Source organism: Polyodon spathula, chromosome 6 (assembly GCF_017654505.1).
Source record: "Polyodon spathula isolate WHYD16114869_AA chromosome 6, ASM1765450v1, whole genome shotgun sequence".
NCBI classification, from domain to species: domain Eukaryota; kingdom Metazoa; phylum Chordata; class Actinopteri; order Acipenseriformes; family Polyodontidae; genus Polyodon; species Polyodon spathula.
In genome coordinates this window covers 27,273,934-27,294,413 of record NC_054539.1, presented here as the reverse complement: position 1 = coordinate 27,294,413, position 20,480 = coordinate 27,273,934, and the positions used below count along the sequence as shown (strand labels likewise).

At 36.9% G+C, this 20,480-nt stretch overlaps 1 protein-coding gene across 1 annotated transcript; it reads right to left on the bottom strand.

The window, feature by feature from the left end:
* Positions 1 to 2,954: 2,954 nt before the first annotated feature.
* On the bottom strand, positions 2,955 to 6,868 carry LOC121317087 (neudesin-like). Its single transcript, XM_041252683.1, has 4 exons — positions 6,437 to 6,868; positions 5,984 to 6,044; positions 4,309 to 4,412; positions 2,955 to 4,004 (listed from the first exon to the last, which is right to left on the bottom strand). The coding sequence occupies exons 1-4, from the start codon at positions 6,578 to 6,580 to the stop codon at positions 3,828 to 3,830; spliced, it is 486 nt and encodes a 161-aa protein (XP_041108617.1). The 5' UTR covers positions 6,581 to 6,868; the 3' UTR covers positions 2,955 to 3,827.
* Between the last annotated feature and the right edge of the window lie 13,612 nt (positions 6,869 to 20,480).

Genomic DNA, 20,480 nt, shown 5'->3' with positions numbered 1-20,480 from the left:
GACTTGGGGTCTTGGGGTCATTTTTTTCCAGGTCATGCTTTTCTCGTTTATATATATATATACTGTACAAGGACAGCAACAATTTGCCTTGTGATAATAATCGCAGGTACCAGTGACAAACATTTTAGTGAGATGCAAGATGGGTGTTCTGAAGTATTTATGACCATTTGTTTTCATTTGTTCAACCCTATTCTTAAAAATTTAGAAGAGCATAAGAACGTTTACAAACGAGAGGAGGCCATTCGGCCCATCTTGCTTGTTTGGTTTTTAGTAGCTTACTGATCCCAGAATCTCATCAAGCAGCTCCCGGGTGATGCCTTCAGCAACATTACTGGGGATTTGGTTCCAGACGCCCTCAATTCTCTGTAAAAAAGTGCCTCCTATTTCCTGTTCTGAATGCCCCTTTATCTAATCTCCATTTGTGATCCCTGGTCCTTGTTTCTTTTTTCAGGACAAAGTAAATACCAAAACAAAAAATAAAAAAAGTTCAATCACGATAATATGACAGACTTATAGAGGGTTGATAGTCAGGCATTGCAAAATATTGTCTTAGTCTCCAAAGAAGGGGCATTTTGGAGAACAGACTTTGCTGCAGTTTTCACACCCTACTTCCCTTGACTTCCCTACCATCAGTCAAACAAACGTATCGGTGACATTCATTTGATAATTGACAGATGGACTGACAGATAGCCTCTATATACCAAAAAATTATTATACACTGAAGAATTCTAGCTATCAGTATTATAAAAAAAGTTGACAACCATAACCTATATCAATTGCATGTACAGATATATGAACTCCCGATATATGAACAAATGTAAGTGTAATAACCCACTTTATTCCCCAAATCTGATATTCTCAATAATTTAAACTAAATACAGTTATGTCAGTACCAAGTTTCATGGCAATTTGACATTCCCCTACATCTCCAATATCTGATGTTCTCATAGTAAAATGTGAATGTGACATACTGTATGTATACATGTACCCATATGTTCCCTTCACAGGGCATTTGCTCCCCAGCAGGTGATAATAAATGAACAGTTGCAACAGTTTTTTTTAAAGCATGTGTCAAAGGGTTCACATTCAATTAACCCCCAGTCATTAGATTTGTCTTTTCTATGATGGAAAAAGCAAAACCAATTTAATTAGTTGTAGGACACAATGGTGTGGCTTTAATTCTTTTTTTTTTTTCAGCTTCAAAGTACAGTTCAATAAGCTCACTAAATGCTAATTTTATTGATTTACCTAGCTTGGTTTTTCTCCCTATTTTAAAATTGGAAGCAACTCCCAACAGTTCAGAATGTATATTCTTCTAGAAATGCTGGGTCAGACAAACCTATCAGAAAGATAAACCTCTTTATTTCTTTTTCTTTTTTGAGCGTGCCAATTCAGTTCCTATGAATAGTTAAATACAGGTACTCAAGCATGAGACTCCCCTCACAGCACTGTGAGCGCTCCTCAGTCCAGCTCTGAACACTCTTCCCCAGGCAGTGCTGACTCTCCCTGTTGTGCCAAACTGTTTTCCAGTCTAATGTCCCTTGTGACTCATATTTGAAACTGATTTTGCATTTGAGGCAGTCATTATAGTTATGGTCCTGATAGCATTGGTTCTTTCCACGTGAAACGCAGTAAGCATCTAGACATTTCTCAACAGGTAAATCAGACAGCAGCTTCTAAAGCACAAATGACCTAAAACAAATGTTTTTGTCCAGTTCAGTGGGGTACCTTTAAAAAGTATTGCTGGCTTGAAGCTTTTTTTTATGGACACACTACGGTTTGGTTAGCTTTACTGTACTTTAAAAACTTTTGAGGATTTTTTTTTATTGTGTCCAAAAACTGCTTCTTTGTCTTTTTGTCACTGTAAATATCTATCAGACTAAATATGCCCATTGTGAAAGACATGTTCAAATGTACTGTATGTGCTGCTAAATTAAGTAGTTTTTTTTTCTCTTCAATGGAATTTAAAGCAAGAGATTCGACAGAAGTTGTACATCCTACATTACTTAAAAACTGTTTAGCTCCCTAACATGAAGTTGTACCACGCTGAAGGACTGTTAGTTACTTTTTCATTTCTGTAGCATGCCTGTGGGCACACTGGTTAAACAATAGCTGTGTAGCAATCATGCATTTAAAAAAAAAAAAAGATATCTGTTGCCACCTGCTGGTCAATTAGCAATACTGTATTGTAGTTAAGGCTATAAGTACTAATATCATTGGTTAAACAACTCTGCTATAATAGGAATATTAGTCTTTTAAAATAAAAATAGAAATCTGACAAATAAGTGATATCAAACATATTAGGGTATTTGAATACTAACTACTTTATTTGTTATTTTCTCTTGAAAAATAGATTTGTACTGTCTGAAAAATCATTTGTCCTACCCTATCCACTATTTATTGATTTTTTGACTTTTTCCCTTTATTATATTTGTATTGAAAATGTTTATTTACTATTTTAAATGTTACAATTCACTAAATTGAATGAGGAATACCTGCCACTATAACCATTTTTGTTGTGTAGTTGAACCTTCATTTCTAATACATCTTTCTTTACAGGACAGAGAGCTTTCCCCGCTTATAATTCCACTGAAGACAGGCTGTCCCGTCCTGCTCTACAGAAACTCTGGGCGACTAATTCTTCTGAACTCACATCACGGAGAGGGCTACTCTATTGGGTTGTACTGTCAGAGATTTACAGAAAAGTTTTCAAAATGAAAAGGAAATTAGAAATGGTAAATTGAACTAAACACTAGGCTATTCAAGGTAATTAAATATAAGAAATGGCTCTTTAAACATTATGGACTACTAACTGGAGAACTAGTTTTTGAGTTATATTTTTTTTTTTCATAGTAGCAAAGCTTCTAACATGTTTCACACCTTTCTACTTGAATAAAATTACTTCAGTCTCATAAAAAGGCAAAACATTTGAAGTTTTAAAACAAAAACTAAAATTATGTATAAATGACACTATTTATTGTGATTACTCTCAGGTTTTACAAAACAATAATATAAAAAAGTGGCTTTGGACAAGGTCATATACAGATAATTCAGTTTTTGGTTACACAGTACCTTAAACACAAATTCTTAAATAGAGACTTTCATACAAGTATTTATTAGTCTTTTTAACTTATCATTTGACTTACAATCTCAGAAAGTATTGTTACACTGTGTACTACTATAGTGGGAAATGTATTTCTAAACACAGTCACAGTTGTTTTTGGAGGAATTAACGTGCTAGGTTTCTGAAGTATTTTCCCTATTTTCACTACTGTTTTCAAATGCTCAGCTGCAAAATCAATGTTTGTTATCACCTCTTTTTCCAGACAATATCAAATCAGTAACACCAGTTACCAGCTCTCACCAACATTCTCCTATAGGTGTAATTACCATAGCCACCTCGCCCATGACAGTATGTGTTTACTGCAAACATCTGTCTAACAGTAAGCTATTAAATAAATGGTTCACAACCTTAACCTGCTGAGGGAGATCTGACCTTTCTACAAGTCAATAGCAGTTTCCCCTTTAAAAGCTTAACAGTGCATGTTATTCAATTTGTTGATTTTTGTCAAATTTCAAATTGTTTAGAAAAAATACAGTATAGTGGATTCTCTGATCTAAACATCTTTACCCAGGTCAAAAATGTTAAATTCAGTGACAATCCCAATTTCTTCTTTTTCGCTGCAACATTCACAGTCCTCTTTAGTACAAATGTTCATTAAGTACAGAAAAGTGTCCTCAATGAACCACCGTAGGTTAGAGTAAAAATGTGTTTATTTATTTATTTATTTATTTTAATTCAAAAGTAAATTTGCATACAGAAGTGTTTAGAACTCCTCCTTGATGGTAAAGTTGGGCTGATCTTCAGGTTTGAAGTTTTTGTTTGGGGTGCCGTCTTCATTGAGAATGCGTCTGGAAGTGTAGCCAACAATTGGATATTTAGCTTTATACACGTTTATGAAAATGTCTTCAAGAGCCTTCATCTGCTCTTCAGTAAGTCCGCTCTGCCACAAAAAACAAAATACATTTTTACAAAAAAAAACCTGTAAAAGATGTCCAACTGGTTTAGTTCAAATAATCGCATCTCTGTTGAGTGTTAACTGTTTTTCAATGATCTGTTCCACAAGCATAGACATTTTTGAAAGACCAATTACAATACATAACAGATTGACACTGTATTTTTATAAGCTGTAAACAGACATTTAAGCTGATCAAATCCTTAGTTCTACACAATATTACTCAAGGTATTTAAAAAGCCTTCCGAGTGAGAAATCTAAAACCATTAGAAGCTTGCAGGGATTTGCTTACAGTGTCAGAGGTGAGGTCGTCTGGTTCAAGAGACATCTTCGCCACAGCTCTTGTGGAGTCTTTCCCAACCAGGGCATTGTATGCGGCACCTTTCCCATAAAAGTCTACAGGGACAAGAAAAATGATACCACAGTCAAACAAGAATTTCTTCTGGAGGCAAAGGTCTGCTACCGATTCTTCTGCTTTTCACAGAGTTGGGCAATCACATTGACTACACTTAGGCCTACACCCTTTTAAACCGGTTTCCCCAGTCTTTGTGCACAATACCAAAACCTGACTACTGTATTGCATGGTTTCACACTGGATGTGTCTTCTCACAGTTTTCAGTTGCATGACAACAGTAAAGGAACAGAAAGACTTTCAGTAGGATAAAAGCAGGGCCAATAATAAGTAGCTAAGAATTAGGAAAATGTTAAAGAATTGGTTAGAACTACTTAAGCAGGCTGTGTGGTCCAGTGGATAAAGAAAATGAATTGTAACCAGGAAACCCTAAGCAAGTCACATAACCTCCTTGTGCTCTGTCTTTTGGGTGAGACACTGTCGTAAGTTTACACACCCTAGTCTCTAAGTCGCCTTGGATAAAGGCATCTGCTAAAAAAAACAAATAATAAATACCTTAATTCCTTCATTTGTGTTGTGGGTGTAATTTAAACCATGGGCTGATCTCTCCTCTTTTTTTGAAGTCTTTCTTTTTCTTTACAGTTATCAAGCAGCAGAAACACTTTCAGTACACGCATGCAGTGTGAAATGATGCCATACATCAGTCTTAGATTATTATTTTTTTCAACTAAACTGAACTTCAAAACCTGATACATTTATCTGCACTAACGGGTGGATTCAATAAAACTATGTATACAATATGCATATTATATAAGATGCACTGCCCAGTAGCACATGTTTAGCAAGAAATAGTTCAGTGCAGTTTCACTCTGTGTAATTTTGATTAACAGAACAGAAGTGTAGTGTAGAAGAAACCAGCCTGTTATGGAGAGCACTATATCTCTGCAGGGATGGCAATACGATTCCCACTGCATAGCAGTTTGATCCATTCCTGGTTTTACTAGGAGTTTAATAAGACATGCCTGAGCTTGTTACTGTACCTATACACTGGGGCTAATAAAGCACATATTAAAACCTGTAATGGGTGAAACTGCTATGCAATGCAAGTCTTATTTCCAGCCCTGCTCTGTGATGGTACAGAAGCCCATTTTTGTTTTTTTTAAATGTATTATAAATGCAGAAATTACAATACAAATGAGGGACATAGTGGAAAGGAACCCGTGAACAAACAACAAGAAATACAGTAGGCATTTCTAGGGGCTGAAACATCACCTCCTGACTGCACTAATGACATGTTAGGGACATGATTTCCTACAAGTTAACAGTTAAAAGTTACATTTATAGTAAAGATGTTTTTTTAAAGTCGTTTGACTGGTCCTTGTAATAGGAATCAATGTAACTATTTTGTTGTTGTTCAGGCTTGTAATGCCGACTGCTTCATTCTGGACGTTACGGGACGTCATTGAATTTTCGTCCCTGGGGTGCGACCCTGTACAGCATGTGATCAGAGGCAACTACGATGCTTTAACGTACAATTAAATTAATGAATTCGGCAAAGTAATTAGGAAATGATAAGAAACATACTGGGATATTGTTCTGCTCAAACTAGACCTACCTTTTCCAGAAGAGACATCAAAGACAACTCCTTTCACAGCCATGTAAATCGGCTGGCCATCCTAAATAAAACAAAATACATAATAATAATAATAATAATAAATAATAATAATAATAATAATAATACATTTTTGAAAATTTCTTAAACCGTGTGCACTGTAAAGTTTATATAATAATAAACAACATTAATCTATGCATTTTACTATTTAGAACTGGCACCAACGATGTCAGAGTTAGTGTCCGCCAGACACTACACGTATCTAATATGTGTTGGTGAAAAAGGTACGATGAACTAAACATAGCTAACAGTCATACAAAGTATTACAAGCGACACAAGTTGCAAAAACATACAGACACAAAAACAGTTAATAATTGTCCAAATGAAATACATATTTAATAGTAAACCTGGATGACATGTCTAACCATTGTTTTGAAAAAATCAATGTAGCGTTACCTCTTGCCCATTGTATTTTGCTAAGTCCTCTTCTGTAAAAAGTCGGACTGGCTTGGTTTCAACAGGTTTGTGTCTCAATTCCTGTGCAAAAGAGCTTAAAATAATAAAACTACAAAACGTTAAATACATTTGAACGGATAACATTTTAGTTTATATATATATAAAATAAATAAAGAAATTCAAACAGTAAACCGTACTTCCTCCTCAAGTAAAATATTGGAATTTGAAAAACGGGAGTCCTACCAAACTAATCAATGTCAGAGAGAAAAAAGTAAGCAAAAAACAAACATTTTTTTAAGCAACTTTTATAAACTGGCGGGCGCTGTCTTTTAACAAATATTTTAAAATACAGTTCAATAAATGCAATGCACTGTAATGATCAGAAAAATGGGTCAATAGTTAATTATGTTTCGGAGTTGGATTGTTTTGGTCTGGAAACATGTTGAATCTTGGGAAATGTTGTACTACAAGTAAGTCGACTCCCTCGTTGGCACAAATGTGCATTTGAAAAGATAAAAACCACACACACACACACATATACATATATATGCGCATGCAGAATACATTTTAGACTTATTTACACATACACATTATTGTGTCATGTTACTTGTTTGCAAAAAACACATTTAGTTTATATATTTTAGATGGAGATTTATATTTTGTAAAATTAATATTGTTAAATTATTGAATTCAGTTGATATCCCTGCATCTCCCTGGCTTCATGATTGTATGGAATACTGTATGCAGTCCTTTCCTGCATTCCCATGTTTCACTTGCTGCAAAGTAGATATTTCCTGTATTTTCCTGACTTTTGCTGCACTGCCTGTGTAGCGGCAACTTTTTAATAATATGCCACAATGTACTAAATCATTTATTAATTATGTGTTGTTATTTATATAGTTGTCCAGAGTTCTGTGAATTCATGTCCAGTCTGTGACTGGCAGACTATATTCTTTGCATTTATCAGCAGCTCAAGTTAGTTCTACTTAGATGACAATTAGAGAGCTTGTGTTTATTTTTTCATTATATTGTTATAATGTTAGATTACTGCTCGATGTTCACACTTTATTGTTATAAGTCACACCATATTGCCTCCTACAACACTACAGGCTACATGTAGGTAACAAAGAGTTTAAAATAACTATAGTTTACCTGGAGAAATTAGGGGTCCCCAGGGCCTGCACCTGGTCAGCATTATGGAATAATAAACTGCTAGATTGTTTAAGCTTTAGCATGTGGTATGCGTCTGTGAATTGTGAAGAAAACGATTTGGATTGTCCACCCCCATCTGGCAATTATTCAACATGACATCTCACTGAGGTTCTCTCCAACTTCATACACAAACACAGTTGGGCATATTTTCCCTCTGGTTAAGATATAGCATGGCCACAAGAAGAAGCCATTGTACAAAACAAAACATAGTGTAGTCATAATTCTCAAACAAAACATGCATATATTTTTTTGCATTGATATGATCCAATTTATGGGGATTTTGAGCAGAAATGCCAAACCTCCTTTATAAAGAAACAATTAAAGAATAGATTAATTTACCCTGAGCCTTGAGTTCTGCTACACTGAGATTTTACACAGAGATTGAATCATTTTCCCCTCTAGCTGTCTAAATAACTGCCATTTCCTAATGTATGATTTACTCGTTCCAGAAAGTCCTGTCAGGACCTCCAGCTGCTGCTCTATAGGCTAACATTCATACCTGTCATCAAAACGTCATAAAGGTCAGAATCAGAATTCTAAGTGAAGTTGACAGATATTTCAGATAGTGCCATCTTCAGTGTACTGTTTCTTTTGTTTGACCAAAGGGGAATCCCCATGCTAAAGTTCCGCACACAGTGGTCGAGTACTTTCTTCACTCACACTGGTTAAGACATGCAGTTGTGAGCCTCCAGCTGATCCCTCTCAGGCTTGCAAAAGAACAAAATAACTGCTTTTCCAGCTCCTTTTTAAAGCAGATGGCCAGTTTTTTTTTAACACCTGGCCACCTTCCACAGTTGTCTTATTAGAAAGAGGATTCTAACCCCCAGACCTGCCACATCAAGCACAAACTTACACATCAACAAACTTTATTTAAAAAGAAACACAACTACACTACTTACACGTGTAGGGCCTCAACAGTATTTGAGATACCTGCACATTCCAAATGGAAGTACAAAATACAAGCAGAGAACCAAAACATCTTTAACATAAGAAATGTGAGAGAAGTGGTAGTGTTGCTTGTGACAATAATTTTAAACCCTTGTTTAGTGGCCCTTTAATTATGAGGTATTTAAAGAATATTTTTTAATTGTCTAGTTTGATTAATTACATCAAGTTTATTATTCATGAAACTCTTCTAGACTGTTAAAAGTTTTTAAACAAACATTCATCACGTAGGTCAGAAATACTGTAATAACCCGAGATCCAAGATGCAAGAGTATAACTTTAATCACAGTGTCTTTACTAGAACAATCTCTGTTGAAACCTACACATTTGTGTTTTCTAAGGACTTCCTCGACCCCACGGTATCCTAGGTAGAGGGTAAGTATGTAGGGCGCTACTGACCTCTAGTGGCATAACTTGAACTGCATTATATACATAAACATTCACATTACTACAAATACTGAGTGTATTTTTATTTTTATTATTTTTCACTTCCTCTAATTGTATTAACTACATACTTAAATTATTACGTTGAAGAGGGCACTAGCAGTAATATTTATAAACTCGACTTGCTTTAACCTAACATTCAGACCCAGTGACATGAGGTGTCAGTATTTACAAATCCCTACCAGAGAAATTTCAATACCTTAGCTTAGATTGTGAGAAAAGGGCCACACATATACATGAACAGACATGGCTTAGTATTAGATTTTCCCTCTGTCAGTCCTTTATGTCTTGACAAACAATCAGTGAAGGTCTGTGTCTCCAGATATTGGCAAATTTTTGTAAAAGCAGATTTAAATGATATGCATAACTGCAGTGCTTTTCGGTCCTGTGCATTACCAGGGTTTTACTGCTTCACTTAAATGTCAGGTTTATACTCACTTTAGTGGTTTGTACTGTGTTTGGCAATGAGGTCTTCAGTTTTGAGCGAGATAGTAGGGAATTTTCAGTCTGGTCATGTGATTTCTAGCTAGCTACAGATTAAGTGGTGATCTCACACATTGGTTATGTAACTTACAGTTGTTATATTGATGTTGTAGTTAAAGTAAGGCAGCATAAAAGTGTTAAAAAAGAAGCAATTACTATTGAGGTAGACTCCTTCAATACACACCCAAAACCAATATCCCTTAGTGAGTACTATAGCCTCTCCACTTGTTTTTTTGGCAGTAGAGGATGAGGCCTAGCTGGGAGCAACAACCCCTCAATGCAGTTCATCAAAGCCTGCCTTAAGTGTTTTCATTGTTTCTGATATTCATCTATCTGCTCCTGATGGCAGTAGCTGTGTTTATGGCCTGTTAGACCATCGCAGACTTCAGAGAGAAGCTAAAACACTCTGCAATGTCTGTGAACTGCAAGGAGGCTGACAGATTTGAGGCTCCAGGTAGGTGCAACTGTTAACAGTGTTATTGTTGGGGTGTTTTTTTGTTTGTTTTATTTTCACCTTTTTTGCAACTCTCCGACTGACAGAGAAAAGTATGAAATTATCCTGTCAATATGTGTAAAATTGCTCCTTGAAACTGGCTCATTTACTTAGTGTTTACTTTCCAGCTTGATACTAGTAGGAGCATCTGATGGATCAAGCTCCAGTGCACCAGCTGTGTACTATATCCTGGTTCAAACATACAATGTCCTCCCCATCGTCTATTGGGACAGATATGCCAAACTGCTGAGGACTGTTTAACCCTCATCTGGCTGTTCTCTCTCTAGATATCTCACTGAAATGATCAGCAAGCTGTCAAAAGTTCAGAGGTACTCCACATTTATAGATTCTCTGGGAGCGCTGAATGAGACATTTCGATCTGTACAGTACGACCTAGATTCTGTAATAGGCTATTCAATGAAAATGTCTTGGTACTCTGATATGTTATTAATATCAGACAGATGGCAAGCCTGGGATTTATGTTGTGATGGCGCTATTCATGTTATGATAAGTAGTAGGAAATTGGACAATGAATATCCAACCCTCAATTCTGTATTTAGGTCGTTCTACAGACAGGGGACAAATTAGGGTTCCAAAAAAATGAAAAAATTGATGTGATATCTTTTTAGTGAAACAACCAGATTTAAATAAGAAAGTCTTATCTGCATATAACATGTATGTATTTTTAAAAATTGATTCGGCATTATAACATTACACATTAGTGAAAATATTCATCATTTTTCAAAAGATAAATTTTGATTTTTATTGACTAATAAAATTCAAGTTAAACTTAGTTTTGGCACTTTTATCAGGTTTTGTAATGATATGTTTAATTAAAAAATATGTTAGCAATGATTGAAAGTATACCAAAGTATTTTTTTTTCTTCTTTTAAAAAGGAACCCCTGAACCCTTTGCTAATATAACTTTCACTCCTGCCAATGCGGCTGCAGTCTTATTCACAAAAATAACTGTTGTTACGGTAATGATACTTAAAGACTTAAACAGTGATTTAATATAAATATGTAAAGAAATAAACCACTTATAATGACACTACAGATTCCAAAATAGGTTTTATTGTAAATCGTAAAACTATAGAACACATTGGGCTGGTGTAAGGATAGGCGGAGCGCAAACAATTGTGGCTGTAAAATCCAAATTGCCAAGCGGCCAGGCAATTATTTAGCATTTTGGCCTATGTAAACTTAAGAGCAATGCAAATTATTCAACATGCACAAATAAGCTGCAATCATGATAATGAGGGTTGCAATGAGCCCCGCCTGTGAAGCAGGGTATTTAGCGGCCGCACTTACAGCCCAAAGGTGAAGTGAGTTAGGAGTGCAGAGAGCAGTAGGGCCTGGATGAGATTTGTGGAGTATGAAAATCAAAACAAACAAAAATATGTCAAAGGGCGGGCAGCAAAGTCCTCTTGGCACATAGAAAAGTTTTTTTTAGTCTTTTTTTTTGTTGTTGTCGCCATGTGGTGTGTCATACAACACATTCGCTTATTGCATTGCGTCCGGTGTGTAGAACCCTTTATTCTAAAAAGTGTAAATACAGTAAGGCATTAGGCTATGCACTGACTGGTCACTTTATTGTGTGCATTTTTACCATGTTAGATTTGGTGGGGTTGAGGCCTTTATGATCATTTCACCTTATATAAGCCCCTTACTGACTAAATATCTTGTCTTTGTTAAATAGAGTAAAATATTTATATTATACATTAATTATTATTAATGGCAAACATTTCGCTCACAAGGCCATCTTACAAGGGAATATGTACCTGTGAGAGAGAAAGAATGAATTTTGGTTATAAATCTCCCTCCCGACCTGTGAGGGCGCTGTGTAAAGGCAACAGAGTGCCCTGGACTGGATGGTCAGACAATTCATTCCAAGGGTTAGGTGGAAGTCTGCCATCGAGAAAGGGGGTGGAGCTACAGTACACCAAGTCATCGCCCCAGAAGGGAAACAATGTGGCAACCACGGATTGGAAGAGAAACAGTTGCACTCGCTAGCCGAGGGGGTGTGACTGACAGTAGATAAGGGGATGTGGCTATGTGATCTGTTCCTTTTGTTATTGCTAAGAGCAAACCGATCAAGGAGAACTGTAAAATAACTGTGAGTGTTTTGTTTGTTTGTTGTGTCTAATCCAACTGTTTGTTTTTGTTAGACAGCTAACACGATCCGGAGCTGTCGCTTAAGGCCAGCACTAAACCTGGACAACACTTCACAACTGTGCACGAATAAATTGTATTTCACCACGAGCACTTTAGGACTTGTGTCTTTGTGTGTGTTCTACTGTGTTTACTCTTTCGAACTGTGTTTATTATTTGGGACTGTAAACCCTTTGTTTGAAACAGTAGCTGCAAACCACTTTGCCACAATACCCCAAAATATTGTAATGATCCATGCCCTTGATGACAAAGCAGAAGACAAAGAGTATTACCAGGTGCAATTAATAATCTGTTTATTAATCAAAATAACATGGTCCCTGTTCGGGCCAAGACCACACCACAAAAACAATAAAAAGACCCTAACTCCTTCCGTCACCCACTGAGCCACTGTGGCAGAGTGGTTGATAGTGTGCAGGTGCAGGTGATTAAAGAACAGACGGCGAATTGTAATCCAGGTGAAAAGGTTTGTTTTATTTATTTATTTTTATGTCCCGTGCCGGACGACGAAACAAGCAGTAAATAATAATGCCGTTAAGTAATACAGCGGCATGTATTACTTACATTTATAATCCCTGGGCTGGTCTCGAAATAATAGTCCCGTTATTGTATCCCCACATTAAACATAAAACACATACACAAGTCTGTTTAGTGCGTGAATTAATGATTGTGGTACAATGCAATTTACAGTGATACAAGTGAAGTGCTGTCCCAGGTTTTTACTGGCCTCTGGCGACAGCTCCGGAATGTGTTAGCCGTCTAGTGATTTACAAACACAGACGATTACTAACAGACACAAACAAACAAAACACTTGTGAATATTCTTAAAACACAGGTTTATTTCAGCTGCCTTTTATGGTGTCACGCATGACCCCTTAGTAAATGAATGCAGCTGCCTTCGTTTACAATCTGCGGCTGCTACATTGTTTCCCTTCCAGGTCAATACGTTCTTACAACGGAGTCTCGCCTTTTTCCAGACTGACCGACTTCCCGACCCGGGGAAAGAACTGTCAAGTCAGCCCTTCCAAAGAACTCTGCCCTTGCTTAGCACCCTCACAGGTTGGGAGATTTACAACCAAGGTTCATTATATTACTGTCACACCCCCGCTTTCATTTTCTTGAGCTCTCACTTTCCGTCGAGCTGTCATCCCCATGTCACTCCCAGGTTTCAGTCTCTCTCAGTCTCTCACAGGCCCAATCTCACTGACTGTCTCTCATTAGAATTCTGATTGCTCAGTTCCCCCATATGTTCAGCACTCAAACCACCACCCCCACCCACCCCCCCACCCCGGGGTGGCGTGGTGGCACCCTAACAATACATGCAACACATACACAGGACAAGACAGATGAGACAAACAACAGGACAACATTACAAATCCAGAAGATACAGAACGGTGCCCGAGTCGCCACAATATAATCAATTTTCTAGTAATGCAGATGGGCGTGGACTTAAAGGAAATGAATGCCCCTCCCCTAGTCATTCTCCATTCGAAGAAAATATTTTTGTGAAATAATGATGAATTTATTTATATTTAACTATAATTTAGTATAAAGCATTTCTAAAAAGTATTATTACCAAAACAAAATAAGTTGTTACGGTAATGACTGTTACTGCAATTTTTACATATTTTTTATGAATTTATAAAAATCTGAGGCCTACACATATAAATCATGAAATAATTCTAACCTATAATCATTTGTTTTATAAAACATTTAATCATAGCAGAACAGCATGTATGGTAATGTTTGAAACTGATCTACTCACCATGTGGCCATGTTGGAAATGATACAATCACTTTTCATGATCACATGCTCAAGGGGGTGGCCAAGGCATATTTTCACTAGGGGGCAATACACTGTCTGTTACGGTAATGACATTGAAAACTGGGGACAGGTTTTCAATGGCTTTTTATTCAAAAATAGAAAAAATAAAATAAAATACTAGTTCAACATTATACTATGATACAACATTCCTTTTTAAAAAAATGATTTAAATTTAAAATGATTTTAAATGATTCCATAAAATACATTTGCTTTGATGAGAAAGCATAAGAGCTGGAAGTGGGGACAGTGCACTTTTATAAAAAAAAATCACCCTTAAATGTTAATATTGCATCCAAATAATTATGCATATTTGCTAAATGTTAATGAAAACAGCTAAAGAAATAAATGTATATTGCATCTGACAAAAAATGTTTTAAAAAATATTTAAATACACTTTACTTTGAGGTGGGGACTCAATTTGTCCCATTCTGTAGAATGACCCGAATAAGAGCTTTGTGATGGTGGTCCGCTGTGAAAGGCGCTATATAAAATAAAGATTGATTGATTGACCCATTTATTCATCAAAGCATGAACTTTACTACCCGGTATTGTTTTGCTTGGTGATTACAGTGCTCCCTTTTGCCCCATTATTCTGTTACACTGGCACTTATTTCTGTTATATGGCAGAAAAAAAATTGTACGTTCTCTTACCTATGGCTCACAACTAGTGTTATAAGGGGAAAACACAGTATTTTACTTGTTTATAGAGCTTCCTGAAATGTGGTCAACTACTGTAAGCTTACTGTGGAAGCTGCTGACTATTTCAATTATCATTGGCCTTGAAAGTCTTGCTTTATGAGGGCCAGTACAAAGTGTACTAAAATACTGAAACAAAGTGAAAGAGAGGAATAGAGTACAAATGTAGTTCTGTGATACAAATTGTAAAGTACCTTCCCGGTCAAGGCACGTCTGCACCCTTTGAAATATAAAACCCAGCACTTTTAATAATTCTGGAAAATAAAGGTTTAACAAAACACTACAAACCTCTTCAAAATGAACAAACCCCAAAACACCCAAGCCATTGCTCTCCTCTCTTACTTTTATACAATGTGGCTAGGGCTTGATTGATTCAATCAATCATCCCATCACCTGGCCACATTCCACACTTTTCCATTCACTCTCAATCACAATTATTGACTAGCTGGCAGAGCCTATGCTCTGTCACACAGGTGTATATTAATATTTGAAGGTAATTGATATTTCGTTTAATACTGCAAATGTGCTGAAGTTAAAGGTTTTATTAATCTAAGATACTGTAGGGAAATCTAATTTTTTTATTCATGGAAAGGTTTGCACTGGGTGGCAGGTGCACAGCTCTGCACAGTTTCAAAAATACCTTTTAAGAGATATTGAGGTATTTCCTGTAAAACATTACCTGTGCAGTTGAAACTATCTGTGGAGAATGCAAACAAACTGAACAATTGTCTGGCGGTCTCTGAGAGGGTTGACAGGTAGCAGTCTGGAGGTGGGGGGCAGCTATGTAATGACATAACAAGACACTTTATTGGACCCCACAAAATGAACGAGAGATAAACAGACATAAGTGGACAACATTCACAAGCACACTGGGGTCACTACTTGATTTTTGCTGATGTGCGTGACTTGAGGAGATGTTAGTAAATTGTGTTCAATCTCTACATGATTTTATAGGAGAGTGTTTCTCCTTAGCATTACATTTCACATTAAAAAAAAAAAACGCATTTATCGTTTATTAATTCGAATAAATAATTACAAATTTTGAAGTAGCTCCAACACCGTACTTCCTGTCCTTTTTTTTTTAAGAAAAAAATCGTGAATCAAACTAAGCTCTTCGATTAAATACTTTCTGAAAGTTATTACAAATAAATCAGTGAATTTAAATATTTTTGTTACACTTGGCGAGTCAACATTTAGCTAACATTTCTAACAAATAAATCCGTGAAAAAAACACATGTAACTTTTTTTATATATATATATATATACTTGCCTATCAAACATTTACGTAACTGATAAATATGAAAAACAGCAATTAAATCTGAAAAAATAAATCTGGGTTATCACAAAATACATTTATTTTGCCCGCCAAATCTGAATATAAATGTGCCTCTGCCAACTGAAGCATTTGATTTGGCATTGTATGCTACAGAGCTGGCCTTACACTGCAGGAGCCAATGTCTCCGTTTCCCTGCCTCCTCTGCATACTACAATGCAAAAAAAAAAAAAAAAAAATTACACATTTCAAAACTTTTAAGAATGCTTGTTAAAATGTATGTATTAAAACGTTGTAGTAAAGATGACTGTTTTGTGGAACCTTACTGAATGCGAATTAGTCGGGACTCTATCTATTATCCCACTTAACTGATAGACACTGGTGTTGGCTGTGAATAATAGGTCTTATTGCTGCAGGACTTTTGGCTAAGACAACCGTGCACTTTCTTATCTTTAAAAAAACTGCTGCTATATAGACTACATCTCCACCAGTTTTCACGTTTGTCTGCCCTTGTGTGATTGGGGAAACAATTACACTGAGGGCACTTTATTAACTCATGTGTTCTATGAACTAGCAGATGATGGTTTAAATACATATTTGCCCATAATGTATTGCTGGTAAAAAGGAAACAGGATGGTTTGTAAACTGTGTATTACTGAATCTTTGATATGCAATGCATTGCATCTGACCAGGCTTATGCTATACTGTTTCTGAATGCAAATGTAATTGGTAATTTGTTGTAGAGCTGTTGTTAAAATTATATATATATATATATATATATATATATATATATATATATATATATATATATACCCACCCACCCCTGTGGGTTGTTTACTAGGGTTTTTCTATAGCTGTTTGGTGCTTGGTGACTTGTGTGAATTAAATGTTACAGTGCAATATCCACTTCCTTCCACCATGTTCTCTGGGAGTAAAACGCTTGCTCTATAATTATGTAGCTGTGATATCCTGGTATTTAAATTGGGCCAAAATAGGGTGTAGTATGTAGAACTTGGTTTTACTACTAGGTTCTAGTAACAATTCTTGTGCAAATTTATAATTGTGGTAGATATTAAACATTTACTTGGCAGCCCAGATAACAAACCATTACAAAGTTGCCCAATAGTATCCTATGAGCTGTGCTACATGTCTGTGTGTAACTAGGCAGTTTGAAGTGGATGACCAAAATTCGAGAGACACCTGAAACACAATACTTGTGAAATGAACCAGATCACCTGAAAAATAAGGTGTGCAACTTCTGACTCCGAGGGGACCGTCTCTTTCGGGCACTCGAACAAGCTCTTTAATTGAAGAAGTCGAGTAAAGAAACACTGTTGATTTTCCCCCCTCCTCTCTAAGCACACAAGACTTAAACTAATCCTATCTTGGAATTCAGAACTTGAACAGAAAAAGACACTGGAGTAGTTAGGATTCAAATATACACAAACTGCACAGAGTAGCCGTTTAAACTTATCCACGAAAATAATGCACAACAGTTTAAAAGTTCTGTGGATTTTTTTTTTTTTTTTTGCCCACCTACCGGGAGCCATATGGGGATTTTAAAGGGTGAATGAAAGCAGTCATTTGGTACTAGTTTAAGAAGCTGCAGTCATAAATAGAAGTTGTAAACACCTTGTCATTAAAAGTATCAGTGTACAGTCTGGTAAACATCTTTGTTTTGTATACTTCTCGAGGAAGCCCAAGGCCAAGGTATGGGTTATTTAGCCAAACACATTGGGCAGCTCTCATATACTGTACTGCTTACTGTGGACGGCCTTGCAGAAATGCTAAATTATATATGAATTGTGACAAATACTATTAGGGTTTTGTCTCGTTTCAACTCTTTACATCGCTTCTAGTACTGAGCACACTTGCTCCTGTGCTGTATTCTTGAAGTGCCACCTTTGTAATTAATGGGGGGGGGGGGGTTTGCAGTAAAACCACAAACTTGTGTGAATAAAGGCTGCTACAAATCAGACGAGATACTTTCGCAACAAAAAAGACAGACATGATACGACAGATTGGAAAACTGCCAGATCTGTAAAACTATTAAACAACTGCTATTGACAAAACTATCATGAATATCAAGATATTCGTCAACATGATGCCGGAATTCTGAGGGTCTTCTCTGACAATGTTTCAACATAAATAAGTCATAAATAACAGTTATAGCCAATGCCTTCGAAATGGACTCCCATGTACTGTAATATCTTTCATCTCTCCATCTTTAAAATTGACCTTTGCCATAAAGCTTTGGGTATATTTCCACAGCAAGTATTTTTTCCTGTCATCATTTTGGATGTTGCTTCAACCTGGTGGACCACGTGCATTGAAGCTCTTCTCTGATTGCTCAATTCCCTAGTTGTTGCACCACAAAATCGCTTGTGTGTCACTCAGTCAGCAGTGTGAATGGTTCATATCAAAACTACATGTTTTTTATAATTTTATTTTTTGTCGTACTACATATTGACTTTTCGCATCACGTCTGGTGTGTAGAGGCCTTTAGGCTGACAGATTGTCTGGTCTTTTTATTATTTTCTTTATTAAAATATGCTCTCAGGGCTTGAACATAAAAGCAAACCACATGAAAAAAAAGTTTGTTTATATTACTAGAAAAAAAGTGTGATGGCATTTTTTTGTGTCATCATCATAAACAGAACTTGAGCAAGTTTGTGCTCCAGTAGTGTTTTGAGGAAGCTAGACATTGCTGCATCAATTTTCACCAGCAGAGGGAGCAAACAGCTTCAAAAACAGTTTCTGCAAAGGTACCTTTAATTGTGCAGTTGATACATGTAGACCACAATAGCTCAGACAAGGTAAAAATGTTATTGCATTGATTAGAATTAGTATTGGTATCCTGGGTTTTTTAATATCCACAAACTGTATATTATTGTCTTTTCATTATAACTATAGCTTTTTAAAATTCTATTTGAAACATTTAACTTACCTTGATAACCACCATCTGGAGTCACATTCTTCTTGGAAAGTCAAGTTTTGCCCCTTTTCACTTCTGTATTCTGTGATTTACAGGCAGTGGACAAAAAAATGGAAACACCTGGGTAAATGAGGGACAACAAGTATACTGAAAGCAAGGGCTTCCACACAGGTGTGGCTCATGCGTTAATTACGCAAATAACATCCCAGCATGCTTAGGGTTTTGTATAAAAATGCTGGACAGGCCAAGTTGCCTATAATTACAGCTAGTATCGCTGCAAAAGGAGACCTCAGTGACTTTGAAAGAGGGGTGATTGTTGGGGTGCGCTTGGCAGGAGCTTCAGTGACCAAGACAGCTCAACTTGCTGATGTTTCACGAGCAACGGTGTCTAAGGTGATGTTGGCATGGAACTCCGAGGGAAAAACATCATCAGCAAAGGCCAACAGTGGGCGGAAGTGCATACTCCAGAATTGTAATATCCGTGCATTAATTCGAAGTGCAAGGCAAAACAGGCGAGCAACTACAGATCAATTGACTGCAAATTTCAACCTGGGGTGCGAGCAGCCAGTTTCATCAAAAACGGTCCACCGAGAACTCCACAGAGCGGGATACCATAGCCGGGTTGCAATGCACAAACCACTCATCACACCTGGCAATGCACGTTTGCGTGTCCAGTGGTGCAAAGAGCACAGGCAATGGACTACCGAGCAGTGGAGAAATGTGATATGGTTAGATGAATCATCCTTCACCAAGTTCTCGCAAATGGATGAGTACAAGTGTGGCGCCAACCTATTGCCCTCTACAGCCCTGAGTTCTTGGTTCCAACAGTGAAGGGTTCTAGTGGTTCCGTAATGTTGTGGGGTGTATTTTCCTGGCATGGTTTGGGTGCACTCATTCCCTTAGAAGGCAAGGTCAATGCTAAGCACTGCTTAATGGTACTGAGTGATCATCTTCACCCCAAGTTGCAGCATTTCTTTCCTACTGCGGGGGTGTCTTCCAGGATGACGATGCCTCCATCCACAGAGCACGTGTGGTCGCCCAGTCGTTTGATGAGCATGACACTGATGTTATCCATATGTCATGGCCTTCTCAGTCACCAGATCTGAATCCAATCGAGCATTTATGGGATTTTTTGTAACGACGCCTGAGACAGCATTTTCCACCTACATCAACCAGGCGCGTGTTGATTGACTTTTTCGTGGAAGAATGGTGCAACATCCCTCCAGCAGAATTCCAGAGGTTGGTAGACTCTATGCCACGGCGCATACATGCTGTACTGGCTGCAGGTGGTGGCCCAATGCCGTATTAAGTGACTTTACATTGGTGTTTCCATTTTTTTGCCCACTCCCTGTACATGCACCATCTTTGAGCAGGGCAATATAAACAGGCTATGAGAATCCTGTATGTATTACCAATTAGCCATTTAGAAGTCAACAGTCAACACATCTTATTACTTCTTTCATAAATGTACTTATATTTTTAAACATGGACGTTTTAACATCAACTTTCCTGTGTTTTTATAAAATATAATTTTTTCAGGAGAATGTCCTGAAGAGATGTAGGATAGCTG

Bases quoted from the DNA above. Each gene is read 5' to 3' on its own strand.
- LOC121317087 (XM_041252683.1), bottom strand. From the start codon at position 6,580: ATGTTATCCGTTCAAATGTATTTAACGTTTTGTAGTTTTATTATTTTA. The intron at 6,045-6,436 runs GTAACGCTACAT...TGTTTTATTTAG, and splicing joins CAAAATACAATGGGCAAGAG to GATGGCCAGCCGATTTACAT. The intron at 4,413-5,983 runs GTAGGTCTAGTT...TTGTCCCTGTAG, and splicing joins TGATGTCTCTTCTGGAAAAG to ACTTTTATGGGAAAGGTGCC.